The sequence below is a fragment of the Chelonoidis abingdonii genome, chromosome 11, assembly GCF_003597395.2.
Source record: "Chelonoidis abingdonii isolate Lonesome George chromosome 11, CheloAbing_2.0, whole genome shotgun sequence".
Taxonomy (NCBI): domain Eukaryota; kingdom Metazoa; phylum Chordata; order Testudines; family Testudinidae; genus Chelonoidis; species Chelonoidis abingdonii.
In genome coordinates this window covers 10,233,241-10,249,465 of record NC_133779.1, presented here as the reverse complement: position 1 = coordinate 10,249,465, position 16,225 = coordinate 10,233,241, and the positions used below count along the sequence as shown (strand labels likewise).

At 49.4% G+C, this 16,225-nt stretch overlaps 2 protein-coding genes across 8 annotated transcripts in view; one reads left to right on the top strand and one right to left on the bottom strand.

Moving 5' to 3' along the window:
* LOC116826458 (uncharacterized) overlaps window positions 1–16,225 on the bottom strand; it is a 614,657-nt gene that overhangs the window by 276,691 nt on the left and 321,741 nt on the right. The window contains exon 1 of one of the 7 annotated variants that reach the window (XM_075071419.1): window positions 601–626. The exons of the other annotated variants lie outside the window; for them this stretch is intronic. Coding sequence (XP_074927520.1) covers window positions 601–611 — 11 coding nt within the window. The 5' untranslated portion in view covers window positions 612–626. Of the gene's footprint in view, window positions 1–600; window positions 627–16,225 lie in introns of those variants that run through there. 7 annotated transcript variants of the gene reach the window in all.
* The window catches only part of LOC116826460 (uncharacterized), a 290,132-nt gene that overhangs the window by 256,890 nt on the left and 17,017 nt on the right, over window positions 1–16,225 (top strand). Inside the window, 1 exon segment of the mRNA XM_075071445.1 lies at window positions 7,362–7,463. Coding sequence (XP_074927546.1) covers window positions 7,430–7,463 — 34 coding nt within the window. The 5' untranslated portion in view covers window positions 7,362–7,429.

The window sequence follows — 16,225 nt, the reverse complement described above, 5'->3', positions numbered from 1 at the left end:
ATTCCCCCAGGCTCTTTCCCAGCAGAGACACATCCTAGATTCTGCCATGCTGGGAAAATGCTTGATCTCTTTATTACAGTGTAGACCTGGCCCCTCCTGCCAGGCTAAGCCCACAGACACATTTTTAACCTTCCTTCTCCCTCCCCTCACCTCATGACAAAGTCTCTGAACACAAGGCTAGAAAAGAGCAGAACCAAAAGGAGTCACTGTGGGGGATTCCCTCGGAGACTGACCCCACGACAGCCACACCCCAGCAGGGAGAATATGGAGTCAGGAACTGGTTTTTCCTCTGTCTGATCCTTTTCTTGTTCACTGGAAAGTGATTCTGCCCAGGGATGCAGCAATACTGTGTCTGGGTGGACTAGAGAGCTGGAAATCTCTCCCCTCACTCATTTCTCCCACTGCCCCTTTCAGTCTCTCCTTCCCCTGTCCTGTCTCTCTGCCCCTCTGGCTGGGAAAGTCCAGTTCCTGGGGGCTTAGCTCTCCATGGCTGGATTTTCTCCTGGCAATTACTAATGGGAGGAGAAATGAAGGGGGGCTCTTTATGCAGAGTCACTTTCTTGCCAGTCCCCAGCACTTTGTCTGAGGTGTTTCAGTTACCTGGAGTCCATAGCTCAGAATTCAGTATTAATAGGGCCCAGGGCTGCCCTAGGGGGCTGGTACCAGCTGGAGAAAGTGATCTCCTGGTCCGGGCAGAGAAGAAGCTCAAATTAACATCACTTCCCAGGACAGAATCCCCACTGGGGGAGCAGCAGCTGCTAAGCCTGGTCTCCCAGATCACAATGGAGGCTGCAGCGTCTGACCCAGGAAGCTGAACCCCAATATCCTAAGCAGAGAGGGACTGAGCATTTGAGCAGCTTCCCTCCTTTAGCTCTCTGGGGAGAGCAGCTAATGAGAGCCCCTCCTCACAGGGAGAAATGCTGATCTCATTTGGCCCACTGTCCATTCAGATTCACTTGGAGTTACACTCCGTGTCTTTCCATACAGTGACTCTGGATTAACCATGATAACTCAGTGAAAACCAATTTCAGAAACGAATTAGTCGAGAATCGCTGTGGAAGAGACCATTGTGTAAGCAGCTGAATCCCCTTCCCACCTCCCTCACCCCCAGACTAGAGAAAGGACTCGGGGAACAATTTCCAATGAAACGAAAGGTCCCTGGAGTTTTCAAGGATGTGCATGTCAGAAGTGAAATAGAAAGTTATCAACAAGTGACAGGGCATGTGCTGGGGAATGCCAGGCAGTGCTTGGAGCCAGGATTCTGGCTGATCAGAGAGAAGGACATGGTAGTAGCAGCCCAGAGCCCCCATCCAAGGCCCTCAATATAACCCCCCAGTACCACAGACCCTGCAGCACAGGGTCCCACCCAGATATCCCTGGCACCGCAACCCCAGAGTCCCATGAACAGGACTCCAGAGCACTTGCAGCCCGGGGAGAGGGGGCACCAGAGACTCTGTGAGCTTGCCTGTTGCCTGATGCTTACCTCCCACTGAAGCTCCCATAGCCAAGAGCAACACGGGGACTCTCTGCTCCCTCCCTTGGGGCCAGGAGGATGCGGTGCCCACCTCTCCTGGAGGGGAGCGGCACAGGGGCCAGGGCCGGAGCCGAGGGAGCCTACCAACTGGTCCCGATGCATGTTCCTGCCCACCCCGCAGCGCTCCAAGGTAACCAAGCACCGGGCAGGAACCCAAACCCTCCTGCACCCGACCCCGTCCCAACTCATGCCACTGGGGGCAGGAACGGCAGAGGATGGGGGGGTCCCCGCGGGAAGGGGCAGCGGTAAATCCGAGGGGATCTCAGCCCCCGCCCTTTCCCTCCCCGCTCCTCGGGGTCACCTGCTCTTCTCTACCCCCCCCCGCCCCCGGCCATGTCCGGGCTTGCACAGACATTTTCCACCCGCCCCTTTCCCAGGTCTCCCCCCAGCCCGGTCTCACCCCCCCCCCCGGCAGCCCCCGCCGGCCCCACGCGGGACCCCCAGTGGGGCCGGCCCCTCCCCGAGACCCGCCCCCCGTGGGGCCCCAGGGCAGAGCCTGGCCGGGCCCGGGGGCGCTGGGCTCCTGCGGGGACAGCAGCTCCGAGCCCCCGCGGGCGCTGCCCCCGCCCCCCAGGGAGCAGGTCCCGGCGCTGCGAGATGCCGGGTCCCCCTACGGACACGGGGCAGAGACACCGCCCGGCCCCGGGCTCGCTCCGTACCTGGAGGCTGCAGCTCCGCAGCGGGGCGAGCAGAGCCCGGGGCGGCCCCAGGGCGGCTCCAGCGGGAGCAGGGCCTGGGCCGGGCACAGGAGGGTTAATTGAGGTCTCTCTTCCGCCGCGATCTGCGCATGCCCAGAGCTCCAACGACACAAACCTTCTCTCCGGCCCGACACAGAGGCTCCAACGGACCCGCACGAGCCCGGCTGGTCCCTCCCCTGCCAAACGTCACTTCCGCTCCAGAGAGAGTCAGGAACTACATCTCCCAGCCTGCCGGGGGCTGCTTCCTCCGTCTCCAGTCCCTGGTAAGGGTCGGGTTTCTTGCGCAGCTGTTAACTGCGCATGCTTCAGACCCAGGACGCTGCGGGAGATACACCTCCCGTGTGAGATGGGGGGGCCCTGGCTGAGCAGCTGACCACTGTTGACAGGTCTGAGGGGGGAGGGCCGGATTAACCCCTGCGTGCCCGGGCGGGGGGGGGCTTTCTCCAGCTGGACCCGCCCCCTGGGCAGCCCGGGCTCTGCCCGCCCCAGCCCCGGCCCGGAGCCCCGGTGAGTGAGAGACCCCGGGGTGAGAACCCCGGGGGCTGGGGCCGGGCGGGAAAGTGACTCTGCCCCGGGGAACCCGGGAGAAGCCTCGGAGCTGCCTGAGCCCCAGCGGAGCTGCAGCAGGATCCGCGCCGGCCCCGCCCCGCTGGGATGGGGGGGCAGAGCCTGGGGCCCGGCGGGGGTCCCTGGGGGGAGGGGTGTCGGGCGGGGGGAGAAGCTGGAGTTGCGGGGGGGAAGGTCAGTGGGACGCGGGGGGGGCTGAACTGTCTGTGCAGCCAGGAAATTCCCGGGGGGGGGAGTGGCGGGAGGGGAGTTAATGGATCCTGTCCCTGTTTGTGCCACTTGCCTCTCGCCCCCGATACAGATTCTCTCTAGTTCTGCCCCTTTCTCGCTCAGTGTCTCACACGGGCTATAAAATCCGGGGAGATTCGTCCCCCGCCCCTCCAGTGATCAGCTCTCTGGGCTCCCCTGAATCCCCCGTTCTCTCTGCTTCTCAAATGTCCATTTAAAATCTCTCCGATGGGGGGGATTCCCCACCATTTTATCTGCAGCGATTTGTCCTTATTTAGGTGAGAAATTATTGCCCTGGGTCATTCCCAAACGTGGGCTGCCCTGGAGTGGGATGAAATGGATGAGATGCCTGTTCTCTGCCGGGGCAGGAAGGGCGGAGCACGTGTCCCCTGGGGACTTCCAGACCCTGGGTTCCTAATCCCACTTGTTGCCCCCTAATTACCAACACAGTTGCCCCCAGCCAGCTATTTCCAGTCACCTGCCCATGCCCCACTGCTGCCCCCTTCCTCACCCAGGGACCTTCCAGCTCCCCCTCCCCTCCCTCGCCCCTTTCAAAGCAGCTCCTCAAAGGGGCTCCCTGCTGCCCATGTGAATGGTGGCAGAGGGGGACTCATCACTTTCTGTATATGATTAGATAGTATAGCATATAAAATCCAGTTCCAACAGTCCCCCTTTTCCTTCTAGTTATTTAACAGCAATATTAAACCTCCTCAGATCTCACATTTTTTCTCTCATGTTATCAGTTGCTTAGCTTGTGACATGTATGTTCTCAGTTGCTTATTGTGACATTTAATCTCTGGCAAATCTCAAGTTTATGAATACCCTAAACTTGCCCACTTTCTCTCTAATTGTCTATTTCTAAATTGATTGCCCTGATTTTTCCTTGTCCTAACAATAAAACACTAAAAAAAAACAAAAAAAAACTCCTCTCCAGATTTTTGAAATATGGATACAAATTTTTTCCAAATGTTGCCCATTTTCTCTGTGTTCATTATCAAATATTTGAAATGAAATATCACCACTTTTACCTCATAGCAACAACTATATAAAATCCCTCTGATTTTTCCACTTTTCTCTCACTAATTTATAAAAATGGATCCAAAATCCCTCAGATTTCCCCCCTTTCTCTTCATTTCTGAACATTGATCTCAAATCTCGGGTTTTTCATCTTTCTGTGTCATCATCAAACAGCAATTAAAAATCCTCTTGGGTTTGGGGCTGTTCCCCATGTCTCTAAATCCCAGCAACTTCTCCTTCCTTGGAGGAAACCTGTTGCCCTGAGTCGTTCTCCATCCTGGTTGTTGCAGGGGGTTAAATTGCCCAGTGATCATCTTTCCCCTCTCCTTTGAGAATCATTTCTTCCTCCTTTATCTCTGTTCAAATCTTTGCCGAAGAAAGAGACCAGACACACATTTAATACCCATCAAATCCAGAGGCCTCCCCCTGTTTGGGGATCAGTGGTTCCCAGCTGGTAACAGAAGTTGGCTGGACCCTTTTCTTTTCTCCAGCTGGCACAGGATAAGGAGGTCACTCTGAGAGCAATGTGAGTCCAGAAGTATCCCAAACCCCATGACAAATGGTCTCTGTGAGGGATTGCTTCCCGCAGTGCTAAGATGTAGCCACCTCTGGGGTGGTTGCATGGTGGCCATTATTTGCTAGTGACAGGGCATGGAAATTTCTTCCCTGTTTTGGCCCTCCACGCCTCCCATTCTCCTGTTTAAAGAAGCACCCCCCAGGGCTCCCTCTGCCTGTGGGACTGGCCAACAGGGGGTGGTGGTAACTTTCCATCCGCTTTTCAGACACTGTGAGGTAATATTGTTGCTGTGTGTGTGTGTGTGTGTGTGTGTGTGTGTGTGTGTGTGTGTGTGTGTGTGTGTCTCTCTCTCTCTCTCTGTGTGGGGAGATTGCAGCTGGAGCTGAAGGGGCATTGTGGTAGGGGGAGGCCTCTGCGTGGCTGGGCAGGGGGTACCCTAGTCAGGTTGGTGAGTTCTGGAGGTTTGGGGCTTTGGGGGATGGTTCTGATGTGCCCAGCCCTGAGGCTATGGGTCCTGGAGGTGGGTATTGCTGGGGGCCTGGTAACTGCAGAACTGCGGCGGTGGGTGTGTCTTGGGGAGGTGGGGCAGGGGGTGCTTGGTGCTGTGCGGAGGGCTGTGTCTGGGCTTCCCCCGCTGGCTCCTATTGGGATCCCCGGAACTAGGTCAGGGAATGCCAGGCAAGCAGAATGAGTGGTCCCACTGTAAATCATCAGGGGGTCCCACAGAGGGTGGGGAAGGGACTCCAGGTGAATGGCATGGCAGATCCTACTGGAGGTCAGATGAGGGTCCAAGCAGGAAGTGGGGGAATCCCAGGTGGGCAGTGAGGCACTGTTTCCGGTGGGGGTCTCTGGCTCCTGGGGGTTCTTGGTGAGGGGAACCCTTTGGTATTCCCAACCTGGCAGTCATGGTCTGGTGGGGATTCCCTGGCCGGTGGGGCTTTAAGGGGTATCTGGGGTCCCTGGCCAGGGACTCTGGGGGCTGTCTCCCAGGGAATATCTGGTGGGCCCCTAGCTGGGGAGGTGTCTGGGGACCCTGCTTGTGGGCTCTGGGGACTGCTCCTGACCACGCTCCTTCTCTATGATTAGCTTATGCCAGAATCCTGGCTCCAAGCACTGCCCGACATTCCCTGGCCAGGCGCCGTCACCATGATAACTTTCTATCCACTTATCAAACACTGTCAGATGAAATCATAGATTTTGCTTTTCTCTTCTCTTGAAAACTGCAGGAGCTTCCGGTTCCACTGGGAAAATTCATGGCGTTCCCTCCCCCCCCAGTCCTTGTCCTAGTTCTGGTGGGTGAGGGAGGGGGGTGAGCACTGCCACACAACGGTCTCTTCCACAGCTTTCTGGACTCATTCTTTCTCAGATATGGTTTCATTGAGGCCATGATAATCCAGAATTACTGCACAGAAAGACAAGAAGTGAAAGAAGTGAATCTGAATGGACAGTGGGGCAAAAGAGATCAGCAATTCCCTGTGAGGAGGGGCTCTCATTAGCTGCTCTCCCCAGAGAGCTAAAGGAGGAAGGCTTCTCAAATGCTCGGTTCCTCTCTGCTCAGGATATTGGGGTTCAGCTTCCTGGGTCAGATGCTGCAGCCTCCATTGTGATATGAGAGACCAGGCTTAGCAGCTGCTGCTGCTCCTCCAGTGGGGATTCTGCCCTGGGAAGTGATGTTAATTTGAGCTTCTTCTCTGTCCGGACCAGGGGATGACTTTCTCCAGCTGGTACTAGCCCCCTAGGGCAGCCCTGGGCCCTGTTAATACTAACTTCTGAGCCAGACACTCCAGGTAGCTGGAAGAAACCAAGTGAAAATGCTGGAGTCTGGCATTAAAATTACTTTACACAAATAGAAAACCCCCCCCCCCCCAGTCATTTCTCCTCCCATTAGCAACTGCAGGAACAAATCCAGTCATGAGGGAGCAAGCAACCCAGGAATGGGACTTTCCTATCAGATGGGCAGGGAGAGGGGACAGGGAAAAGGAGATAGAAAGAGATTGAAAGGGGCAGTGGGAGAGAAGAGTTTTGAAAGAGATTTCAAGATCTCTAACCTGCCCAGACAGATGTATTTCTGCACCCTTGGTAGAGTCACTTTCCTGTGGACATGATGAGGCTCAGACAGAGGAAAACCCAGTTTCTGACTCCATATCCCTCCTGCTGAGGTGTGGCTGCCCTGGGGTCAGTGTCAGAGGGAATCGTCGAAAGTGACTCCTTTGGTTCTGCTCTTTTCTAGCCTTGTGTTCAGAGACTTAATTATGGGATGAGGGGAGGGAGAAGGGAGGTTAAAAATGTGTCTGTGGGCTTAGCCTGGCAGGAGGGCAAACCTGCTGAGAGTTGTTTAATAAGTGGCCTAGATTCTGGGAACAGACCCATGAGGTTCGGTGGTGGAAATGCCCTAATTTTTTAACAGAAAATAACCCACCTACATGGGGCTGGGAAAACTGACCAAATTTATAGCGCTGGAGCCTAACCAGCGATATGAAGGGGGCACCCACTAGTCAGGTTTAGGGGAGATTCCTCTCCATCTCTAGCTCCTCACAATGAGGAGGGAGCTCTTCCTGAACTCTGCTAGTGGCTCCACCTCCTGTATCAGTCTGTGGCTAGTAGGTGTGTGATGGATCTGCTGGGAGAGACAAGGGGCTCTCTTCATCCCCTCACCCTGATGTTTTCTGGATGCTCTGCGTGGAGTGAGATTCTGTTGACTGCGAGCCACCCAGAGCTTCTGTTTGGCTCCTCTCCCCCATGAACAGTGGGGCTGTGAATGGTGCAGCAGGTACTGAATGTTGAGCTCTTACTCTTACAGGGGCCGGTGACCTTCGAGGAGGTGGCTGTGTATTTCACCCCACTCAGAGAGCCCTCTACAGAGACATCATGCAGGAGAACTATGAGAATGTGACCTCTCTGGGTAAGGGTTACTGTCCCCTCGGTTCTTGGAAAGGGAAAAGAAGAGAAGGTTCACACCAGCCCCACAATGCCACCTCTCCTCTGTCCTGTTTCAGCATCACCCCAGTATGCCAGTGAGAGACACACTACCAGAGACCCTCCCCTGCTGAAGAACACTTTGGGATCAGAGCACAGGAGCAGTATTGCACAGTGTTAAATATCTCCTGTTTGCTCAAGTAAAACTGGGGGTTAGGTCTGGCACAACCAACAGAAGCTTCCCACCACAGACCTTCTTCACCCAAACCACAATATGCTTGGGGTGTAACAAGCAGGCTGCAGGAGTCAGAGCTTCCGGTTCAGGGTTACTTAGCACACAGTCAGTCAGTGAATCCTTTGAATGCTGGCTGGGGGTATCCAGACAGGGGAGCTCCAGCAGCCGAACACTGAATCTCACACAGCATTACAGATGACACAACTCCTCACTGCTCTGGATTGCATCCCAGCTTGTGAAAATGGCTTAGGTTGTAGTGACACTTCCTGAGACGTTGAGAATCTTGTTCCCTTATCACCTTGTGTAATAGCCACAATCTCTCTTCTCTTCTGGCTCTATTGCTTAAGTCACATGACCTGATCCTTATTTTTCACATTCTGCTTTTCCAGACTAATTAGAATCTGTTGCTCCTGAATTATAGCTTCTAATTTCCCAGTGTTCTCCGCACCCAGGGATTTTCCTGCTCCCTCCCATTGCACTGGACTCACTAGATTCCCTAGTACAGGAGAACGGCCATACTGGATCTGACCAAAGATCCATCTAGCCCAGTACTCTGTCTTCTGACAGTGGCCAATGCCAGGTGTCCCAGGTGGAATGAACAGAACAGGTAATCATCAAGTGATTAATCTGCTGTCACTCATTCCCATCTTATGGCAAACAGAGGTTAGAGACACCATCCCTGCCCATCCTAGCTAATAGCCATTGATGGATCTGTCCTCCATGAATTTATCATATTTTTTTTTTTAACCCTGTTATAGTCTTGGCCTTCACAACATCCTTTGTTAGAGAGTCACACAGGTTGTGTGAAGAAATAATTCCTTTTGTTTGTATTATACCTGCTGCCTATTAATTTCATTTGATGTTTCCTAGTCCTTGTGTTATGAGGAGGAGTAAATAATACTTCCTTATTTACTTTCTCCACACCAGTCATGATTTTATAGACCTCTTATACCCCCCTTCATCTCTTTTCCCAGACTTTTTAATCTCTCCTCATACAGAAGCTGTTCCATACCCCTACTCATTTTTTGTCGTTTTCTGAACCATTTTCAATTCCAATATATCTTTTTTTGAGATGGAGTGACCACATCTGCGTGCAGTATTCAAGATGTGGCTGTACCATGGATTTATATGAAGGCAATATCTTTTCTGTCTTATGTCTCTTCCTTAATGATTCCTAACTTTCTGGGGTTTTTTGTTTTTTTTTTGACTGCCTCTGCACTTTGAGTGGATGTTTTCAGAGAACTAGGCACAATTACTTCAAGATCCCTCTCATCAGTGGAAACAGCTAATTTAAACCTCATCATTTTATATTTATAGTTGAGATTATGTTCTCCAATAGGCTGCACTATGTGCTATCCTGACATCTAGTACTGCTGAGATCCTGCATTCAGTGATATCCCTGCCTTTCCTGTTCCCTTTCTCCACTGAACCCCCCCAGTCCATGCTTACTGTTCTCAGCTTGACAGTTCTCTCACTGTCTCTGAACCTCTCTGTCAGCAAGAAGCAGTGCCAGGGATTCTTGCCCTGTGTCTTGAGTCTTTGATTTCTGGGACATGGATTTACTTTCTCTGTGTTTTAGGAGCCTCTTTGAAATCGAGTGTCTGTGACATTAACCACCGTGCAGTCTGGACTGTAGAACAGCTGTGTGACTCAGTTACCAAGCTGAGGTGACTTTTACCCTGCTTTACTATGAGAGCAGCCACTCCTGGGCGGGTAACAGTCTCCAGCATGTAACTTACTCCCAGCTACACAGTACTGAGTGCTGCTAGTCAGTGACTCACAAATTCCACTGCACAACAGGAGAACCCCAGAAAATTCTCTGCTCCCAGACTTTCCCCAGAAATATGCATCTTGCACTGTCCAGCACACTGCTGAACAACGGAAGCTCATATGAAGTCTGTCATCTCATCAGTGGAAAGCGACATGCACCAGCCTTGTTATCCCAAATAGAGTTTCCAACACACTTTAATCCAACCACACTGGTTAGATAAACAATAAGTCAAGATTGTTAACTACCGGGAAAAAGAAGATTTCAGGTAACTAAGGTAGTGAGGCATAAGTCAGAATTTGTTACAAAAGAAATACAAGATAAAAACTAGTGGCTAAGTTAACAAGCTAAAATGGCTTGAAAGCAAATGTTTCTCACCATATGCTGAGACAGGCTGGTTTTCCTTTCAGCCAGGACTCCCCCAACCTGCCCCTGCTGCTTAAGTTCAGCTCTTCAGGAGTTATCATGAGCAAAGGAAAGGAGGAGAGAGAGACTGACTCAAGCATTTTTCTCACCTTTTTGTAATTCAGTCCTTTATTAGAAACAGCTTCAGTCTCAGCTGAGTCAGGGTGACAGGCTGTCTGTTGAAAATATGAGCTTCAAGTGGTCCCTGTGATGGAATGTGAATGTCTTCTTCACGTGCTCCCCTGCCGTAGAATGGCTGTTTGATCAGCTATTTGCCTTGCTGTCTCTGAGGAATTGGTCTGTAGGTGTTCCCCAGACTTGTAGCTTTCAGTAATATCAAACTGTAATATCTCATTTACATACAATGTTGCTACCTACCTTTCTCTTTCACACACAACAGAATTAATTTACACACAACGTTTTGAATGGGAATATCAAATTGCAGTGCAAAAGAAAACAATTGACATTCTTTTACTTGTTTTAAAATGCTAAGCCTATTCCAAACTGGTGACCCTCAACGGTCTGTTACTGCCTTGAAATCATTCCAGACACAGATTCTGGCCAATATCTCTACCCATTGGCCTATTAGGCCATTCCTTTCTGTTATTCAAAAAGGGGGCTGGCAGGATGTGATCAGATCATACACCAGTACGTTTAATACATGCTCCATTCTTAATCCTTCATTCTAAATTGTATAAAAAAAACAAAATCCTATCACCAAATTTGGGAGAAGACTTTGCAGGAGTTTAGTTCCTGATTTTTTTGACCTCTCTCCAGCACTTGTTTCGGTTTGGCCTTCCCCTTTCCATCCCTGTTTGAGGTTTGTCTTTGTCACAGCAGGTGATGCAATGGTATGTGAGAAAGAAGAGCAGAATTCTCACCAGGAAAATGCTGAGCAAGTGGATAAACACAGAGCATTATCGCAAAGATCAAAAAGCAGTGTAACCAGGTGTCATGATCAGGGACAATCCTGTGAGATTCAGCACAAATCAGAAAGAGCAGGGAAACCATCCAGGGGAGAAAGTGGGTAAATTTTGTTCCTGTCTGAGAACTCAGAAGGACCTCAAGGAAACCACAAACAGCAGGAAATCCTCAGGGGAAAGAGGAAAAAAAAAAAAAAAATACATTCACTGAGTGTGGGGAAAACTTGTGACTTTTCAGCCATTATAAAGCATCAGAGAATCTGCACAGAGATGAGGCCCTATAAATGCCATGTGTGTGGAAAATGCTTCACTAAGAGCTCAGCCCTTTCTGAACATCACAGAATCCACACAGGAAAGAGGCCCTATCAGTGCAGTGAGTGTGGGAAAACCTTCTCTTGGCACTCGTTAGCCATCAGAGAATCTGCAAGGGAGATCAACACCATAAAAATATCTAGGGCTATCCACACTTTTTCCCTTTAATAATTTTCCTGATTCCCACCTAGTAACTTTAAAGCTGTTTGAACTGTTTACTGCATCAATATTCCTCAGCTTTCCCAGATAAGTGGCCCATTTTTGCAGTTTGCCCTGTTTTGAGGTGGGCCCATTTGTCCTTTCTATCAACTCCATTGTCCCATAAGTAATTCTAGTGTAGCCTTCCTATGAGGAGCCAGGGAGCATCACATTTATAGCATTCCTCCATTGCAAAGTTATTGTTAGGGTCACCAATGATTCAGATTGTATCATTGCCAATTGTTCTCATGTTGCTCTGGGTTGTGCTGTAAACAGTTATACTGGGAACTTTTCAAATTGCACGTAAAAGAAGAGAAGCAGGGTCGGAAAAAGTGTCACTTCAGCCTCTGACACTGGAAGGATTAAAATTGTGGTGTTGAAGCAGCACCTTGTGCTCAGGTTCTGGGATGTCCTTTTCTGCAAAGAATTCAAACTTTATTTATGTAAACAGTTTTAACTGGTGAAACATGTTCCCATTTCTGTTTTTTAAATGCAGTATACCAATGGGCTAAGGCGATCCACCATAGCGTAAGGGCGTATCCATTTTGATTCTAGTGAGTGACCCCTTTCCCCCATTTTAAGGTTCCCTTTTTAACTATTTTGTAATAGTGTGGCAGCCACGGCAGTGTTATTAGCTGCCAAACATTCATTTGGTTTTTAACAAAAGGCTGTGGTTCATCAGGGGAACACAGGGCTGGAGCTGTGAGGGCCTTCTGTTTAAGCAGAGTTAAAGCAGAGTCCTGCTCTTTTCCCCATTCCCATTTTGTCTTTTTTTTAAGTCAGTTTCCACAATGGGTGAGTTATTTTAGCATATTTATAGATGTAGTCTAAGAAAATTAAATCCTCCTAGCAGTATTCTTAAAGAGTGGGCATCGGTAGGGGCCGGCATTTCTATTAGTGCCCTTACCTTCCTCTGATCTACCTATCTCCTGTCTTGTCCTTTGATTTGACTTCTTTGTGCTGCAATTTTTGGGCAGTTCTTTTCTTCTTTATCAGGTAATTTACATTAACACAGACACTTTTTGGCTTGCTTTTGGATTTAAAGCCATTAGCCGCTTAGAGACTCTGTCTTAAGAGGGACACAGTCAACTTCCACCGGAGTTTTGATTTCACTTTTCACTCCTGCTTCTAAAACACACAGCGATCTGAAAAAGAAAAACACAACCTATTGTGGCTTCCTCTGGAGCCCTAATAGGATTTTAATTAAGTAGTATAGTATGTGTTTGCATTTCTTTTACCCCTTCTTTAATATACACTGCACATATTCTGGGGAAAATGCACATTCCTTCCATAATTTGTTTGTATAACATTAGCCATATTAGGTAAAAGTTAAGATGTAACTTTCTTTTGTACTCAAAGTTTTTATATACTCTTATCAAAGCAACAGTTTGATTACACAGAGCTACCCTAAGGCTCAGTGTGGGACGCTGTGTATGTGTGTGTGTATATATATACATATATTTACAAAAAATTCCAGTTTTTTTCCCCCCCATTCTCCTGGTTTTGACTGCCCTGCTGCAGCCATGACTTTCGTCTTTTAAAAAGATATTGAACTTATAAAGCATTAAGGTACCTTGAGAGTTAAATGCTAAATACCAAAAAAACCAACACTAGTTACCTGTGTTTGGCAAAAAGTGTTCCTCCGTTTTGTGACTTTGAATGAAAGATTCAAATGGATTTTAGCACTATTATTTAAAAACAGAACTAATTCATCTTAAACCTGCAAAAGAAGAATTTTACAAATACAAGTGTTGCTTTAGGTTCTAAACACTCCACATATTTACACACTATATTTACACGCTTTTTTCGCTTAACCTTCCTTACACTGCTTTTAATTTTTACACAGCTGTACATAGACTACATTTGAGAGCAGTTAAGTTCCAGTAGAAACCCCTTGTGTTCTTTTAGCAACTTTAAAATCATTTGACTATGAACAATTTAGTCAGTTTCTCTTTGCCTGGCTTATTTACAGACCTTCCTTTGGAAAAGGGCCCAGTTTCCCTTCAGAATGGCTGCAAAGAAACCAAAAGTTCTCTTTCTATAACTTTTTACAACATCCGACTCATAGGTCCGAAGGGACCAATATGATCATCTAGTCTGACCTCCTGCACAAAGCAGGCCACAGAACCCTACCCATTCACTTCTATAACAAACCCCTAACCTATGTCCGAGTATGAAGTCTTCAATTGATTTGAAGACCTCAAGCTGCAGAGAATCCACCAGCAAGTGACCCATGCCCCACGCTGCAGGGAAGGCGAAACCTCCAGGGCTCTGCCAATCTGCCCGGGAAAATTCCTTCCTGACCCCAAATATGGGCGATCAGCTAAAACCCTGAAGCACTGTGGGCAAGAACTTTACCAGCCAGCACCCAGGAAGAATTCTCTGCAGTAACATCAGATCCTATCCCATCCAACATCCCATCAACAGACCATTGGGCAGACTTTATCTGCTAATATCAAAAGATCAAGCCAAAATTAAGCTATCCTATCATACCATCCTTCCATAAAACTTATCAGAGCTTAGCCTTAAAGCCAGATATTCTTTAGCCCCCACTTACTCCCTTGGGAAGGCTGTTCAGAACTTCACTCCTCTAAATGGTAGGACCTTTGTCTAATTTCAAGTCTAAACTTCCTAATGTCCAGTTTTATACCCATTTGTTCTTGTGCTCTACTATGGTACTAAGCTTTAAATAATTCCTCTCCCTCCCTATGTTAAATCCCACCCTGATATATTTATTAAAAGCAAAAGCATATCCCCTGCACCCTTCTTTTGTTAGACAACAAGCCAATGCTCTTTGAGTCCTCCTTTCATAAGGCAGGTTTCCATTCCTCGGCACATCCTCAGTAAGCCGCTTCTGAACCTGTTCCAGTTTGAATTCTCCTCCTTTAAACATGGTGAATCAAGAACTGCACACAGGTATCCAGATGAGTCTTCTCCAGTCCTTATATAACGGTACTAACACCTCCTTATCTTTGCTGGAAATACCTCGCCTGATGCATCCTAAAACTGCATTTGCTTTTTTAACGACCGTATCACATTGGCGACTCAGTCATCCTGTGATCAACCAATACTCCAAGGTCCTGCAAGTTGCTTTCACCCCTGCTTATCTCCCCAAATGACACCTTCATCAACTCAGATTTCACCATTCCAAGTATGGTTCCAAGGATCTGAATTCCCCATGGCCTATACATACTTTTTTCTTCTTTTGCCACCATACCCTCAGGGCTTCCAACCTGCTTTCCAATTTTTTTATTTGTTGCCTACCTGCTTGTCAGGGCCCAACCCTGCTTTCCTCGCTGAACCATCCCTTTTCATGGACACAGGCTTTGTTCCACTGCCAATTTAGCAAGGAGCGTGGGCTCCTCAACCAGCCCCCACCCCTCCTGGTCCCTTTCCTTAATCATTTCCTTTAAAATTGTGAAGTCACCACAGTATCATTGACAAAAAATACTACACTGCCCAAACTCCTATATCCTGCAGGTTTATAGGAACAGAGTGTAGCAGCATCGAGACTGACCACCACGACGCCTCCTGCTGGTCATTCTTGGACTTAGCTCTCGCCAGCCATGAAGTGCCCTCTGTGCGTGGTATCTCACCTGTTGTCTGCTCTGCTGGTTTCGGACCCGGTTGCTCCCTGCTCAGCGGCATCTGCTTCAGGACACTGCCCTCTGGCAGTGCCCACTACTCCATTCTCACCCCCTTCCGGGGGGCCGGGGGAGGAGGAGATAAGCCCTTCTGCTGGCACCTGCCTTGATGGCCAACCACAACCCCAAAGTCTAGCCTCTCCCCTCAGGCATGCTGCAGTCTGTCTCTGCCACACGTCTCTGCACCCAGGTGCAGTGGAAGAGGGGGACCCAGGCCCACCTACTAATCTGGGTCCCGATCCAGGGGCCCTCTAGTGGCCGCTTCTCTGCCCTCCTTCTCCTACTATTTCCCTGGGCCATTTTCCCTTTGGCCCCTTGCACCTTCTTGACCCTTCTTGGACTGCAGCCTGGCCTGACCTCATCTGCTCCTCCAAGCCGGCCCAGCACTGCTCTGTCCAAGGTGCTACCTCCTTACCTCAGGAGCCAGTCCTTCTTCCTTGCTGGTTGGGGAGAGACTCCCTTCTCCTTCTTTAGGCAGTCTTTATGTAGGGCCCAACCTGGCCCTTATTGGCTGCCTCTTCCTTGGCCCTGACTGGCTCTCCACAGGCCTTTCCTGATTGGCTGCTGGTCTGCGCAACCTTTCTGGCCATTCCAGGCCTTTCTATCATGGACTGGGGCAGCCGCCCCACTGCACAGAGCACAATCTGTTTAAAAGGAGTAATCTCTTGAACAAAGTATGGTCTTTGGATTGCTTCCTTTTAAACGTTTCTTACACAGGTGCTACCACTATTTGCCCACGCTCCTATGTCCTTCAGAGTTGGGTCTCACATAGAAAATACTCCCTACATGTATTGTTTTATTTATTTTACCTTTATAACTTTTCTATGTCCATGCTCATGCTGGGACTTACAAAACAGAAGTGTCTCTACTCACTAAAAATGACTCTGCCTGACAGAGCAGGAGGGGGAAACGCTAAGTCCCCTATCCTTTGGGCTCGATCCTGCTACAACCGAGGATATATTCACCTATGCAATTTTCTCTTGACAGACAGATAGGAGTGAGGACTCTAACCCTCCCCCTTATGGCCCAGCACTTCTAGGACTGGGGGTCAGGTGTGGCAGGTTTGTAGACATTTTGGTGGTGCTCAGAATCTGTCTCCCAGACTCCACCCCCCACCTGTCAATGGCTCTGGGAGGGAGTTTGGGTGGTGGGAGGAGGTCCTGGGCTCAAGTTGGGGATTGGGGTGGAGGACAGGAGACAGGTTGGGCTTTGGAAGGGAGTTAGGGTGGGGGAGGGGGTCTAGGGTGCAGGCTCTGGGATGGA